The 16,287-nt window shown below is 46.3% G+C and overlaps 1 protein-coding gene across 2 annotated transcripts; it reads left to right on the forward strand.

The window, feature by feature from the left end:
* Positions 1-825: 825 nt before the first annotated feature.
* Positions 826-15,940, forward strand: LOC114855515 (protein AF-17). Of its 2 annotated transcripts, none has more exons than XM_029150754.3 (20): positions 826-1,409; positions 2,048-2,127; positions 2,230-2,284; positions 2,391-2,500; positions 4,635-4,738; positions 5,244-5,337; positions 5,866-5,973; positions 6,072-6,161; positions 6,259-6,409; positions 6,503-7,306; positions 7,692-7,891; positions 8,209-8,317; positions 8,480-8,546; positions 8,809-8,957; positions 9,792-9,992; positions 11,522-11,598; positions 11,824-12,194; positions 12,356-12,455; positions 12,954-13,166; positions 13,249-15,940. In XM_029150754.3, exons 1-20 carry the CDS (start codon positions 1,301-1,303, stop codon positions 13,282-13,284), a joined length of 3,228 nt encoding a protein of 1,075 aa, XP_029006587.1. In that variant the 5' UTR covers positions 826-1,300; the 3' UTR covers positions 13,285-15,940. The 2 variants fall into 2 exon arrangements, with proteins under 2 accessions (XP_029006587.1, XP_029006674.1); XM_029150841.3 differs by having other exon boundaries at positions 828-1,409; positions 6,262-6,409.
* The last annotated feature ends 347 nt before the right edge of the window (positions 15,941-16,287 follow it).

The following is a 16,287-nucleotide window of genomic DNA, read 5'->3' on the forward strand; positions in this document are numbered from 1 at the left end:
TGTGGAAGCACCCACACGCTGTGTGCAGCGCTGGGGCTTGGTCACACTTTGCTGCCTTCAGATCAGAAAGGCTGTGAGCTTCATCCAGCTGCCACTATGTTATCTGCCTTCTCCATCGGTGCCAGTTCCCTTTTCTCTCTTTGGGCTTGAAGAGAAGTGACACTTATGAAGCAAACTGTCATTACAGCTCCATATGTCAGATTAAAAAGCCCAGTCATCCATTTCAAAAGAACAACCATGCGGCTTCTCTATTTCCAAAACACAAACGTCTTTTGTTTTTAGTTTAGTTTTAGTTTGTTTATTAGTGTGTATATTGAAAACGTTGGTATTTTCTGAACATAAAAGCAACAAGCAGCTTTTATTTCCATAAGCTACCCTGCCAGACACAGTGATCACAGCTACTGCAGACGAGAGTCATAAAGCAACAAGGACCCTAGTTCAGAGTAAGAGGCTTTCTGGTGACACCTGCTGACAGACTGTAGGAGGATACATGACAGTCACACATCACCTTGAAATCCACACTATATCATTTAACCACACAAAGGAATCAAATAATGTTTCCAATTTGAATTTCAGGTTTATTTGTTTTAAGTATAACTGGAGAGAATATCTCAAGAATAAACATCAACTGTGGATGGACAGCACCTAAAACCTATTAACATTTAACCGTTCACAAAATATCCTGAATCATAGCCAGTAAACAATAGTGCAGTGCACTCGGGTTTAGTATTCACTCTGGATGGTCAACAACACAGGATGGTGAAATACGATGAAATGCCTTGTTGTTCCACAGATGCCCTACAGATGGCGGTGTTGAAACACGACATTGAAGCAGTCGGTGCAGCCAGCGGTTTTGACTGATTAATCCACATGTTTTTGGTCGGCGAATTTATAAGGCTGCTATAAAGAAGCTGGTTGTGCTATAATGATTTTTTCCAAAATGACATGAATTTACTAATGGCAAACTGAAGACGCGAAAAGGCGACTGAGCTAGAATAGTAAATAATACACCAACTTGCTACCTTTGCTGTGACTTTTATTCCGATCCAGAGAAACAGGTCTGAGCATGCGCACTGCATCGGCTCTATGGGGACGGGGAGGACATCACGGAAAAACGTAGCAGCAGCACCACAAACCCCACGCCGAGATTTCGTCTCCCCGCTGCGCTGAAACTGCGCGACGAAAGGACCGGCCGACTATGCCCGGTGCGGCGTCAAGGTGCCGGGCGATCCCTTAACGGGCCTGGGCGAGGTCCGAGCCGTTGCCGGGAGGGAAATACATTTCTTCATATGGGAGCAGCATGCGGGAAATGGTCGGAGGTTGCTGCGTGTGTTCAGACGAGCGAGGCTGGGCTGAGAATCCGCTGGTTTACTGTGATGGACACGGCTGCAGCGTCGCCGTTCACCAAGGTAACGTTAGCCGCTGTTAGCGTGTAATTACCGCGCAGCTGTGGCGCCCGAGCCGGCGGCTGGCCGCGGCCAGAGCCAGAGGTGCCGTAGGTCGCCTGGCCCCTACATGTAGGTAGGTCCGCTGCCTACGTGCGTGTTCGCGTGTCCGGGCGCGTGGGAGGGGGAGGTGACGTTAGGCGTGTTGTTTGTTGTTTCCTGTCGGTACACATGATAAAACGCGCAGGGCCAGCGGCGGTGACACTGGCCTGGATAGCGCCTTTATGCCACTTTAGGTGTGCGCGTGCGCGGGCTCGCGTGCGCGCTGGGCCCGGTCGGGTTCGCGACACACTGCGAGAGGCGTGTTTTTGCGACCAGAAGCGGTCCGACACCGTTTAACCCCGGGTCCACGGTCTTTGTTGCTTCGGTTAACTTTCACGAGCGCCTCCGAGTGGAAAAGCGCCTCGGACTGGTGGTTTATTTACAGTGTATCAACCTCACGGACTGTTTATATATTAAATACGAGGATTGTTCGTAATTGTGAAAGTGCTAGAAATTTGAGTAAGTTTGGGTGGTGAGTCTTTTAGAAGGTGATGTCAGAATAAAGATACATACCTGCGACCCCACGCAGCGTGATAGACGTGTGTGTTTCCTGTTCCCAGCATGTTACGGCATCGTCCAGGTGCCCACGGGCCCGTGGTTCTGTCGTAAGTGTGAGTCACAGGAGCGGGCGGCACGCGTGGTGAGTGTGAGCCAACAGACAACACAACACACGACACAACCTGTGTTCACCTGACTAACGCCACGCTCGCGACGCCGTCTGCTCTTCCCTGTCCTGCCGCAGAGGTGTGAGCTGTGCCCCCACAAAGATGGCGCCCTCAAGAGGACAGACAGCGGCGGTAAGTCTCGCGCCCGGTCCGCGTTCGCTACCCCGTTGTTTGATGGTCTGTGGACGTGTGTGCGGACGTGCTCAGCCGCTGACCCGCCACCCGTGTCTCCCACCAGGCTGGGCCCACGTCGTGTGCGCGCTCTACATCCCTGAGGTGCAGTTCGCCAACGTCATCACCATGGAGCCCATCATCCTTCAGTACGTCCCCAACGAGCGCTACATCAAGGTACGGGAACCGGCACGCGCATGTCTTGTCACGTGCAGCACGTCCCTGGCTGTGTTGGTCCAGAACCAATGTGCACCTGTGACAGCGTTGTTTTAAAAAGGCCGTTTTAAAACAAGTAGCACAAGCTGCTACTAACAGCTCAGCATCATTCTGCTACAACTATTCTCTCCACAACGTGTTAAGAACTCGTTTGTTTTCAAATAACCTGTACACACACAAAGTATTAAACATTGTCATTTGAGTTTCTTATAATAATATCAGGTAATTGTACCTATATTTAACAAACTATTCACGACTTTAAGCTTCTTTGGTCCCGATTAAATTGGAGCCTTAACCACCAGCATCGGCCTTAAGAAAACAGCAAAGGAATTTAAGAATGCATTTTTTCATCCGTGTCAACAATCCCACAGAGAAAGGATCACAAATTTCCTCCCCCACCATGACGTGACGTAGTTCTGAGGCACGTGGGAAGCAGCACTTAAGTGGTTGCTCTCCTAACGAGAAGAGCGGTTCTTGCCCCGTGTCGCCGCCGCCGCCGCTTCCTCCACCCACGCGTACCGTACAGACACGGAGCTGAACGTGGCCGGGTCACGCCCGCTCCGCAGGCTGTCGCACGTCGTTCTGGGAAATGTGGTGGAGGTAAAAGTCGAGAACGCACGGCAGGAACTTTTATTGTGCACAGACACAATGAGCAAACGACCCACTGTGATGCTGCAAAGGATTTGGAGGGATTCATCTTCGGTCGTCTTGGTTTTTATATGGTTCACAGTGGGACCTTGGACATCTGGTCTCATACAGCTGGGGGTTCAGGCTGCTACAGCTTTATCATACGATGGCGTAGAAGGTGTGTGGAGCAGAAGCAGCTATCTGTGGATTCACCATGTGACCAAAGCAGACTCCTAAAAAATCCATGTTGGACACATGGCCTGAGCAGCCAGGCGTAGACGCGCTCTACGCGAGCATTCGTGCCTGCATATAAATGTACACATGGGTCCGGGCTCATATTACTGTCAGTTACAGTAAATTGCATTCAGCTTCGCCCCCGTTGGGGCCATTCATCTACTTTCCGCTGCCTGCATTCCCAGACAGCGCTACAACGGACAGTAAAATCCCAAGAAGCCGCTCTGTGCCTAATGCGCCGGACGCAGTCACGTCCCGAACCGTTCGTTAACATAGCCTGACATGGTGGCGAGGAAACAGCACACGGAGCAGAGGAACACTGAGCGAGGGCTGTGATAAGGTAAAGAGCCCGCTGTTCCTTTGTCTAGCACCTGTTGCTAGGCCTCTTCCCCCCCTTCCACCAGCCAGCCCTGCGCAGTGGGGGAAAGCTGAGGCACAAGTACAAAGGCTCAATCTGTCTGTTTGTGATTGCTCACACATGTACAATATGCTTAGATGTGTTCATGTGCGCGGGTCGGCAGTTACCATTTATCATCTTTCCACCAACTCTTCATATCTGTGGCAGCTGTCAGACATTAACAACAAAGAAGTTACAATTGCAAACAGACAGCAAACAGGGCAACAGTCAAGCGACAGCTCATGAATGAATCACAAGTGACAACGTTCGTATCCCTCACACCTACGTCCTGACGCTGACTGTTGATGTTCACCGTAGTGATGATGTGACACTTCGCTGACAGTTGCCAACGCCAAAGCCTTGAAATGTGTTAATGTTAGCAAACATTAACAATCTGCTTAAGTTTGTTGTTGGGACACTGAGAAGGAGAAAAAACTCTCAGACTCCAGATTGGAAAACCTGAAGTTTGCTTTTAAAAGCAAACATATAACTTAATGTTATTATCATATCATGTCTCTGCGTAGTTAATTCAGTAGATTGGCTGTGTGTGTAAGCCTGAGCCAAACCTTATTCTGTTTCAGAGCTCCATCTGTTGACTTGACAAGAAAAACTTAATCATAATCACTTTCGGAGCTGCTGCGGCTGGACTCAAATGAAGAAGCATTTAGCCTCTGCCGCGTTGCACTAACAATAATAAGCCCAACATAATAGTTCAGTGGAGCAGCAGACGATAAAGCTCCATATAAAACCTATACACTTATTTTGAAAGAACGTGCATGTTGTGTGAGCTTTGGTCAAGCGGATAATAATAAGGCCTAAAATGTCTCCCTTCGCCAGCCGTGTTACATCTGTGAGGAGCATGGGAGGGAGAGCAAGGCCGCCTGCGGGGCCTGCATGACCTGCAACAGGCAGGGCTGCAGGCAGGCTTTCCACGTCACCTGGTAGGTGTGTGTGTGTGTGTGTGTGTGTGTGTGTGTGTGTGTGTGTGTGTGTGTGTGTGTGTGTGTGTGTGTGTGTGACATGGGTGCTCAGGTAGGAATACTTACAATTCATGTGAAGAGACTGACAAAAAGTTAAAAGTTGCTAAAAATAAAGCGACACAAACAGCCTCTTCCTGTTTGTGGTTCCTCCTTTATGTATTTCCTATTAATCATTTTGTTCTCACCTTCCTTTCGGTTTGAAGCCGATTCATATTACGTTCCACGTGATGAATCAAATTTAAAGCTACAGTAAGACTAGTTTAGACTAGCTACATGTTTTACCTGCACCAATGTTAAAGTGTGTGTGTGTGTGTGTGTGTGTGTGTGTGTGTGTGTGTGTGTGTGTGTGTGTGTGTGTGTGTGTGTGTGTGTGTGTGTGTGTGTGTGTGTGTGTGCGTTCATGCTTGTGGGACATCTGTGCTATCATGTTTCCTCCCCTGTCTGACCCTGTACCCCCTGTGTTCAGTGCTCAGATGGCTGGTCTTCTGTGTGAGGAGGAAGGCCCCGAGGCAGACAACGTGAAGTACTGTGGCTACTGCAAGCATCACTATAACAAAATGGTAAAGTTCTCAGTCTCCCTCAGGCTCATTCACTGATGTCACACTTTTCCCTGATGACTAACAAGTACGCTGTTTATTACCACCTGTGCATCTTAGACCCTGATGGTCAAACTGCATTTTTCATTTTAAATGTTAATTTCTCACATCAACAGGTACCCTTTCAGTGATGCTGCTGATTACTTAACAACCCTGTGACTCCATAGTCCAGACTCACCTGTAAAGAAATACAGTGTTGTACAATTGTAGAATAAAAGATCAATGTGACGAGAAACAGTGAATTGGATCTTTCTGCTTCTGATCCAGGAGATGAGTCCTGGAGCTGGGGCAGTTTAGGGGAAGCGTGGAAATGGTGCTGTTCCGGGCAGTGGTGCTGTGGGACTGGGTTTTTGGGTTGTTTTATGCTGAGCAAACTGTCTTTAGCTGTAGAATACATAAAGATTGTTGTTCTCACCCACAGAAAATGACATAAGTGTCCAACTATTAAAAACCATCAGCTGACAGTCTGAATTGGCTTTTTCTCACTTACAGCAGAAGAAGTTGCGCTCCAGTGAAAACACGAGTAGTTCCTTCAGTCATTCCAGGGGTCACTCCAGCTCCCCCCCACAGGACAAACACCACTACCACAGACAACGGAAGGTACGAGCCCAGGTTAAATGACGGCTGGATTCAATTTCCATGTCCTTTTTGAGCCTTGAATCATATCTAAGTTTAACCTTGGTTGTGTTTATTATCAGAGTCACAAAGACAAGCTTCGTCAGAAGGAACGCCACAAGAAGTCCTCCGACAGCCTGAGCTCTTCAGTGACAAGCAGCACTATAGAAAAGGTATGAGAGGCCGACACACTGGGGGACGTTGGCCTTTATGTTGTGCGTCGGTCTGGATGCCACAATACCTGTGTGCCTTCTTGTGTGTGTGTGGTAGCAGATCTCCTCCAGTCACCACAGCAGCAAGGAGAGCGACGTGAAGTCCAAGAAGCTGAGCTCACACAGTCACAGTCATCGCAGTAAGAAGACGGGAGGTGCCGGCAAGAGCTGCTCCTCTTCCTCCTGCTCATCGAGCCCCTTCAACACAGGTAAAGGATGATTTCACACTGCTGCCTGTATTAGACTGACACTCACTACAGATGACGGAGATCATTGAGTTGTTTTCTTTTGTTTGTGTGGAGGTGGCTCCTTGTCTTCCGCTCAGGATTTCCATGCGTTCTCTTCTTCCTCCCGCCTGGAGCGTGACCATGACCGCGGCGGCGACGACCACAGCGGGGAGGAGCCCAAGGAGCGCCACAGGAGGCCAGCGGTCCAGCCAGATGATGAGGAAGAGGAGGACGAGAAAGAGGAGTTCAAAGACCAGGAGGAGTTAGAAGAGGAGGAGGACAGGAAATACCACAAGCCGCCAGCCCTGACGCCTGCCGACGGCCCGCTGGCAGGCTCGCAAGGTCACGACAGGTCAGAGGGCAACTCGAGCCCTTTCGAAAACAAGGTCACCATCTCAACGTTCGGGTCCATCATGCGCATCACCTCGTCATCAGGGCTGAGCAGCAGCAGCAAGATTCGCAAGATCTCATCCTCAGGGGACTACAAACCTTCTAAGTCTCTCTGCAAGCCGTCTCAACTGAGCACGCTGCCTACCCTGGAGGAGGCGGAGCTAGAGGACAAAGCCACGCCTCCTCCGCTGCCTCGAGAGAGGAGACACCGCAGCAGCAAGAAGAGCCGCCATGGCCCCGGGCGCCCGCGGGGCAGCAAGAACCGAGAGAGAAGGGAGGAGGAGCATCACCACCACCATCACCACGCTGCACCTCCGCCTCCAGCTCCAGCTCCAGCCCCGAGCTCCTCGCTCTACTCCAGCTCGTCATCCGTCCCACACCCTGCTTTCCCCAGCGCCGCACCTCCCACTGCCAGCTCCGCCTCCTCCTCGCTCTCCTCTTCTACCAGCAGTTTTTCCACAAGTCGCAGCAACTCGTTGCTCGGCTCTGGTGAGTCTGTGTGTGTGGGTGGGCGTGTGTGTGGTAGCCCTCGAGCTTCCTGTGTGCAGAAAGAAAAACTGCACTGCTATCTTTTTTGTCGCTTTGCTCATTTGCAGCTCAGCTTTGTTGAAATGTTCCCATTAAACATGCCACATCAGCACCACAGGTCCATCCGTGTAGTGGTGCAGAGGAGAAGCTGATGGACACCCAGCACGTGTCTAGCAGGAAGAATTCAGAGAATGTTTCATAGTTTCACAAGTCTGGAATAAATGTCTCACAATAGTTTTTTAATCTTTGCGAGGCAGAGGTTTGGTCCCAGATAATATTTTTGTGGGTGCTGCACTCTTCTCTTCCTGTGCCTGCTTCCTAACATCTTCCTCATCTTGTGTCTAAGGTGTCTACTCCAGCATCAAGGACCCTCTCATGCTAGGTGGGGGTGTTTGCAGTACCCCCATCTCCCTGGGTGGAGGAGTGTGTAGCACCTCCTTGTCCTTAGGGGGGGGCATGTGTAGCACCCCTCTCTCCTCAGGACTCCTTCCATCCCACAGCTCCTCACTCTCACTCCCGTCCATCAACGCTGTCTCAAACACACAGGTATGTTAGACAGAACTGTACGGTTCTGTCAGATCCAGTGCACGGCGCCCGTGTCTGATAGGTGACTCTTCTTGTGAATAAAAAGAAACACAAAGGACTATTGTCACATCTGTAATACTACTAGCAGCAGCTTTCCTTCTTTCCTTTAAGAAAATGCAAAGAAAAATGTAAAACAGTTTAACAAGTCATTGTATCATTTGTTCAGTTTTAACATTTAGGTGATTGTATAGTAAGAAAGATACAATGGATTAAATGTTGCCTGTTTTTTAAATGTGGCCTTTGTCCTTGCCTGTCGTGGGTGTTTTATGTTCCCACAGGTCCATCTAGGTTCCAGCACCTCCTACAGCCTGGCCTCCTCTCAGCCTTTTGCCAGCTGTCTCTCTACAGCCCCACCACTACTGAGCCAAGCCCAGACCTCACTGCAAGGTGGGAGTGACAGAGGTTTCAGCATCCACTTGCTTAAAACATTCACAAGAAAGCTTCTTTTTATACATTTTGCACATGGCACAGAACACATCTTATGCTTTAATAATGAAAAGTAAAGGCTTTAGGTCAAGAGAAGTCAAGTTAATGTCTCAATATTTGCAGAGTTTGACCTCGATGACTGCCGATTCCCATGTCAGGGGAACTCCCCGAGGGAGAGCCTCTCCTCTCAGTAAGTCAGCCTTTACTCTTCATCTTTGCTTACAACACATGAAGGTGCACACACTCTTTTATGGCACCGGTTTATCATCTCTACCACTGGACTCAGCTGTAGTTAGCTGAGTTTCTATTTCAGTCAGCAGCAGCAGCCAGGAGAGCGGTGTCTGGTTAGGTGGCTTAGACACCGGATGCAGGCCCAGCGCTGGCTGGTTCAACCGTCACATGAGGTGGCTTTTTTGACTTTTTTTTTTTGGTTTCTCCTCGTCTGCAACCAGGTCTCCCATGAGCTGTCTTCCTCTGCTGTTTGACCAGAGAGACGGGCTGGGACCTGGAGTTAGAGCCCGGCCCGAGAACGTCCCTGCAGCCAGCTCCCACATTGAACTGCTTCTGGAAAAGCATGGCAACGGAGAGATGGGAGTCAACAGTGAGTGAGAAAGCATGACTCAGTGATGTCCACAGTCCCGGCATACACTGAGAGTGTAGTGGGATAAGATAATGTTGCCCACCACAACATTAAAGCATGATATTGGATCGACACATTTCATAACAGATGTCATATCTTTTTTCTTATTATTATTTAGACGGCTTTGTACCAGACTTGCATTACACTACAATTAAATGTCTTGTATTAGATACTGGTTTGACCCATGGCAGTAGTTTAGTGTTACAAACTCCCGAGCTTGACAGGGTACAGGGACAGGAGAGGAGGCGCTGTGGAGGTGGAACGATTAATTAGCGCCCGCTCTGAGAGGGGAATTACTGCTTTTACAGAGCACGGGTGAAGTGCGCTCTTACTGAGCAGAGGAATTAAACACGCTCTATTGATAACGGGCAAACAAACCTAAACATAAATGCACAAACGACAAACCCTCACAGATGACAAAGGACAGGCATCAAGGACACCAAAAGCTTACAACCTATGTCAAACCAGCAAGGAATGAAACAAAAGAAAGGGCTTAAATAACACTAAACACAGGTGAACAAAATTAGTCATCACTGGAACACAGGAAATGAGGAAACCACAAACGCAAGAAGGCCATGGGGCACAACAACAGAAGAGCCCCTCTAACAGCGCCAAGGGCTGATTTTACCCACATTTAGTGTTCTTTTGTTTACTAATGGTTCACATTTTACACAAAAATAGAAATTTCCATGAATGGTTATTTCTTGATTCTTTACATATCATTTTGTTAAATCAGCAGCCTCCTGGAGTTGCTGTGCTAATTATGTAACATCTCTCCTGCCTGCCCTCCTCTAGTTGTGGAGATGCTCCAGTCGCTGCACTCGCTGCAGCAGGAGAACCAGCGACTCCAGGACCAGATCCTCAGCCTGACTGCAAAGAAGGAGCGGCTGCAACTGCTCAATACTGAACTGGCCGTGCCCTTTCCTCCTCACATTCATTCCACACAGGGATCCATGCACGCGTCTGCCCAGATCAATTTCCTGTCATCCACCCAAGGTCGGGTTCCTTATTTCTTCTTCTCCCGTATCTATTACATTATGTAATACTCTGCATCTCCTTTTATTTTGTTTCCCTTTCTCCTTTCTTCATTTTTTATAAAGACAAATCGAGCAAAGTGCTGCATACTTTAAACTAGTTATATTATTAAACTATTCTTTACTAACAGAATCCAAACCATGAAAAACTGCTAACATCTTTGTTCAAAAGGTGTTTTTTTTTATCACTTTGAGGGAGTTAACTGTATAGAAATCAGGGCTTGAGTAACACAGTTTCCTTTTTTCTATCCCTGGAAATAGAAATCATTCACTGCAGTATCCCTTCTACCCTTAATCGACTATGATCCCACACCAAATCCTAGCAGCTAAAATTTAGGCCCACATGCTCACTGGCTGGGCAATATGGCAATTCAGCAATCCCTCAAGATTTACTAAAAAGATCTTCTACATAGTTGCTGTCTTGAGAGCTGGAAAGGGACCATTTACAGTGGACATTATTAGATTGTTTTACATTACTCTGATTGAAAATGTATCCATATAAAAAAAACACTGAAATAATACATTGGTAAAAAAGGGACATTGCAGGGCTTTATTTTTGCTATATTTTTTTAAATCAAAGGCAGTTGGACGCCTGTGGTGCTGAAGCCTTTATAAAAAGTAACATTTTATCTAAAACTACCCCTCATAAACATTACTTTCCACTAGTTATCAGTCAGTTTCTGTACCGTTTGTTCATTAAACCAGTGATCCCCAACCCCTGTGCCGCGGACTATTACCACTCCGCGTGTTATTGTGTGATTTTGAACAATGTTTTAATTTTGAATAATTACTGGAATCTTTACACTAAATCCATTTCTGACTCACTCTTACTCGGTCTCATGTCCAGACGTCACGTGTCTCACCTACAACCGCTCCCTTTGTAAAGGGGCTCCTCCGGCCATTAACCCGTAATACATTACTGCTAAACTGAAACCTCCAAGCTAGCAAACAAATGTTTTTCAAAAGTTCTTTGTGCAGCGTAAAAGATCGATTGAGGAGACAGAAGAAGAAAATAAAGCTGCATTTAACAGAGGATACCAAGTCCTACTTGAAACAAAGACTTATTACAACAGGTTGTTCCTAGGCACTAAACCCACTCTACATAATATGCAGTGCCTGTCTTTCTAACGAAGCTATGAAGCTTTTTTAACTGCTTCACCACATGAAAACCAAGCATTCGGCATGTCACACGATGTTTCGAGGATGCTGCTAATAAAGCTGCACACGCGGTGGATGCATGTTTATTATTATATTTAGAAAATACCAGTTTTTCTGCCGGTTGCATCATTTTATTTTGTTGTATATTTCTGCCACATAGTAAAATATTGTGTGACATTAAACTGGTCAGTGGTGCAAAAAAAAGTTGGGGACGGCTGTGTGAGAATAGCTGAAATCAGGCTAGCATGATTATAGATGTGAAGATGCTATAAAACAATGCTAAGTTGGATTCTTTAGTTTTTACCCTGTGTTTTGTGCCTCTCTGTTCTGTAGACCCCCTGAGCACCAATAAGAGTCCCCTGTCCAAAACCTGCTTCCTGAATGACACCTCTTTTGTTACCTCGTCTGAGGTGAGGACCTGTAGTTCTTTTCATACCTACACATTTACAGAGCAGGGTCAGAAGTGTGATGTGATTAAATCATGACACCTCTTTATGGTGTTAAATTGGTTAAATACTGAGGGTTCCATCCACATAAACTGTATATAGAGACTATAAAAGCACTGCATACATCAGTATCAGTAGGAAGCAGACCCCTCATGACACTACAATGCGCTTTCCTTGTCTTTGTTGCAGGAGCTGCACTCTGGTAGTCCGTCCCGCAGCAGCTCATCCCTCTCGTTCCAAAGTACTCCTCCTCCTCAGCAGAGCCCCGCCTCCTTCAACCAGCCCCTGCTCAACGGTCTGGGCAGAGGCCTGAGCGACGGCCTGGGGACCATCAGCCAGGCCGGCAGCTCCTCCCTTCCTGTGGTGGGTGGGCTCATGGCATCGCTTGCAGGAAGTCCTCAGCTGACTGTGAACGGCGTGCTCGGCAGTCTGAACGGCGTCATCCAGTCTCCCGTCCCAAACGCCCCTCAGCCCACACTTCCTGCTCTGCGCCCCCAGCCTCCACCGCTCAACCCTCAGGCACTGGCACAGAGCTTTCATCTTCCCAAGAGTGTGAGCCCGTACGTGTCCTTAAATAGGCTGGAGAGTGAATTTTATCACTTGACACAATGGCAACCTGCTTCTGCTGAAACCACACATAAAGCTCTGTGGGTTTATACTGTTGTTGTTGTTGTTGACATCTGATGTGTGAAGTGACAGCACATCAATATTTGTCTTTCAGGTCTACGATCCTGTCAGAGCAACAGAAGCAGCTTCTTCTGGAGCAGCAGCAGCAACAGCAGCAGCTCCAGCAGTTCCTAACGTCGCAGAACTTCACTCCTGTAATGAAACTCTCCTGGGTCATAGTACACTACAAACTGTCACGGCATCATAGTTGGGGAGACAGACATTTTAACCAATTTCTGGTTAACGCTAGAATAATTGTTCTTCCAAAATAACATTAGTAAAATTCAAACCATTAAAGAATTATCCAAGTGAGTTATTGTCAAGTATCATGTAAGAATGTAAGAGGTAGGTGATTTAAGAATATACAATTATATCACAGATAGAAAAGCAGCTGGAAGCTGGAATACTGACTATTGTTTATAGTCACATTCTTAATTAGCTCCTTAGCCTGTTCTTCTCAGGTTACTGAGTGTAGGTTTAGGTCAACTTCAATGAATTTAAAGTTAGTTCCTGTGTAACAAAAACAGAAACAGCAGAGCAGCTACCATTTCCCTGGAAACAGAACAGTGATCTAGTGTGAAACAGCCCAGGTTGTAATGCTCAAATGCAGAGTTCGCCGAGTGACGTGTGCCGCCTGCCCTCTCCTCCACCAGGAGCAGCAGGTGGTGGTGTGCCAGATGCTGCAGCAGCAGAGACAGAGGGAGCTGCAGCGTCTCACACTGACAGGAGCGCTCGCCTCCACCCCCAACTCGCCCATGATCGCCCAGTCCCCCAGCCTGCTGTCGTCTGCCACAGCCTCGCCCCTGCAGGGCGCCCAGGGAGGCGGCCTGTTTGGCCTGCAGGAAGCCACGCACCACAAGCCCGGAGTGAGCGCCGCCGCAGGATTCTGCCGTTTGGTGAGGTTGTCACGTTCATGTTCATGTTCAAGCCTTGCAATTGTGTTTGTAGGCAGCGGGAGAGAAGGGCGGAGACAAGAACGGGTGACTCTAGTGGAGCAGCTGAAATGAAGATACAGGACTTCAAACGGCTTGAAGAGCTGAGGTTCAAGAGTTTTGACATCTTTCCTTCTCTGTCATGTTTCCCTTAACCCTCTTTTATGAATGTATAACAAGATGGACTTAAGCATCAAGTTAGTGTTTTTTTCATGTTTTCCTTATATCTGAGGTTCTTCTCCTAGGTTTTTTTGCGTAGGCAGCTTTCAGAGAGCATGAATTCAATGGTCTCTTTTTAAATTGCACTAATTTGTTAGCTAGATCCAGTGGGGCTGCTCATGAAGGCAGAGCCAGGGTTCTGGTGCTGCGCAGGCTCCTGGTTTTAGTGTGAACTCAAGGTCAGGGTGGGTTTCCTCTGACTCCTCAAGCACTGACCATCGATGAATTCCCTCCACACCTTGAACAAGCGTTTCCATTCAGTCAGCGAGAATCAGCAACCTCAAGTGTCTTCCTCAATATTTTGTCTTCCCTCCCCACCCAGCATTTCATCCAGATCCTCTACAGAGTTACAGCCTGTAGGCATTTATTATGTTAGGAATTGATATACTGTCATTTTACATGTGTTGTTAGTGGCATTTTTAAAGTGAAACTAGTTATTACCTCAGACTTTTCTGTCACCTGTTTTTCCTTTTGTGAACATTTAGAGCACTCATTACCGCAATAGCCTTCACTGCATGTAAATGCCAGAAACGCCAGGAACTCTGGCTTTAAAATCTAAGGTATTAAGTCACAGAAATGTTAAAAGGGTACACACCCCTCACTACCGTCCTCTAGCAACTGGCATCAGTGTCAGCGGCCAGCACCAGATATTATTTCCAGCTCCCGCGAGGGTTTTATATCTTTCCAGTTGCAATGGAGATTAAGCAGATGAAACCAAACATTTGGAAGTTGTAAGTTAAAAAAAGAATTAGTTTTTCCTAAACATTGTGCACTTTGCATGTTAGTAGCTAACAGAGCAAATTAGCCATCAACGCGTTCCTTCTAAAGGATGCTTGGTACTTATTGATCCATTAGGCAGTACAGGTTTTGATTTAAACACCTTTTTTGCACTCTGTCTGGAAGTGTCAGTTTTTATCTTCTTCTCATACACAGAGGTCGTTTTACATGTTAACCGACTAGTCGCTCTTTTTAGCAATACTGGATAGATGATGCCTTAATGATGCTAGATTTACAGAGTCCAAAGGCTCACTCTCGTCATCCTTCTTCGTTAGTGTTTTGTATCTCCAGTTACCAGAGGAGCACATTAATAGCGAGAGCGCTCTTCCTGAACTTATTTCTACTTTTGATAGCTAACCGACGATTTCAACAGTTCAATTGTGTGAATAATCGTATAGTGGAAACTAAGGTGTCAAAGCATTTTCTGTTGTAATGTGTTCAGATGCAATGATTTTTAGTTGTTTATGCTTCAGAGAACTGAGAACCAAGGACTTGTTACAGTTACACCTGCTCGGTGATGACATAGGAAGGCCTGGACGTGGCCACTACTGGTAAAGTGCTGTTGCAGCGGTGTGATATTTGGTGTAGCTGTAATCAGCACTGACAAAATGAGCAAATGTTTTTTTTGTACTCTTGGCTTTATGAGCACATGTTCAGAATTTAAGCCAACATAGGATCTATGATAAGCTTCTCTTTTCTTCCACTTATTAATGTGATGCCTCTGTTCTGCTCACAGGGGACATTCACAGACTCGTCTTTTAGCCTCAAAGCAGGGGATTATTTCGTCAGGTTTGCGCCTGTGTTCTTATCCTGTGTTCATATTAACAGGCCTCTTCAAATATTTTCTCACTTCTGTTTGAAACCTTGAACACGATCTCCCACACATGTGACATTATTAATGCTAGGTCGTTTTGTTAGCAGCTAATGTAGACTTCAGAAAGGAACTTAAAGCAGCTCGTTAGTCAGTGATAAATACTGTAGCAATGACAGAAGGAGAATGTTAATTGTGTTGTTAAAGACGACTCCAAGTGAGAGGTCTGCAATTTACCAAGTATGTCCTAAAGAGTCACCTCTCAGCTGAGGGAAAGTCCAGACACGCGTCCATGTCAAAGACATTGACTGAAGAGTGGTGCAAAGGATTTCTGGAGCAGTTTCTTTCTCATGTTGCACTGGGGCAATTTTAGCCCACTTGTAAATCATTTTAAGTACCTTTTGAAATTCTGTTAAAGTACATGTTGTATACTTTAACATGGTTGTGAAGAATCACATTATTTTGACTTTAAAGTTTGGGTAATCAAGATAATCCCTGTTATGAATGTCGTACTGTGTATTTTTTATGTATTACAACATTTAAGCACCTGGCTCTGAATGACGTTTGATGGAGAGCGAGGGACCTATTGGGATATGAATTGCATGAAATGCAGCAAGGTCTCTCAAATATATTGCTAAATACCAAGTAATAACTATGCATAATTTTAAATGCATTGTTCCCTGAAAAAAATTAATTAAGTGAAACAAGCACTGATTATTAAAAAGGACGAGCACGTTGTCATTGTACAGTCTATGTGTTTGAGTGAACTGATCTGATCGAATTTGAATATTCAGATAAAAAGCCCTGTAAAGTATTTTAATATTTTTGTGTGTAAAATTAAAAGATGAAATTAAGACAAGTTTTTTTTTTGTCAATAAATGTATTTTACTGAGTTGTTTTACATGTTTCTCCCACGTGTCCAATATCTCATTCTGATATCTGTACTTAAATTTGCACTTTCCACTGAAAATAACTGTTGAAATTATTTTTGTCCTGATGTTGTTTCTGTAGTTGTCATTAGTGAACCGATAAAGCAATATTCATGGCTGCTGGCTACTGTGTTACAGTATGAAAAACCGTGACTACACGTTTTTGAAATAAACCAGCTAGAGCTAGAATAAAACTGGTCCAATTTCAGTGCACATAACTCTTTACTGGACCTGTAATGTTTGTGGTCTTTGGATCAAAGCAGACGCTTCCTTCTTTATTATTGGAATTATGTCTTTAAATGCGTTGGCTAGGAATGGG

The sequence above is a fragment of the Betta splendens genome, chromosome 1, assembly GCF_900634795.4.
Source record: "Betta splendens chromosome 1, fBetSpl5.4, whole genome shotgun sequence".
NCBI lineage: Eukaryota > Metazoa > Chordata > Actinopteri > Anabantiformes > Osphronemidae > Betta > Betta splendens.

Coding starts and splice junctions, on each gene's coding strand:
- LOC114855515 (XM_029150754.3), top strand. CDS start 1,301: ATGCGGGAAATGGTCGGAGGTTGCTGCGTGTGTTCAGACGAGCGAGGC. Junction 8,318..8,479: donor AGCCCAGACCTCACTGCAAG/GTGGGAGTGACA, acceptor CAATATTTGCAG/AGTTTGACCTCGATGACTGC. Junction 9,993..11,521: donor TTTCCTGTCATCCACCCAAG/GTCGGGTTCCTT, acceptor TCTGTTCTGTAG/ACCCCCTGAGCACCAATAAG.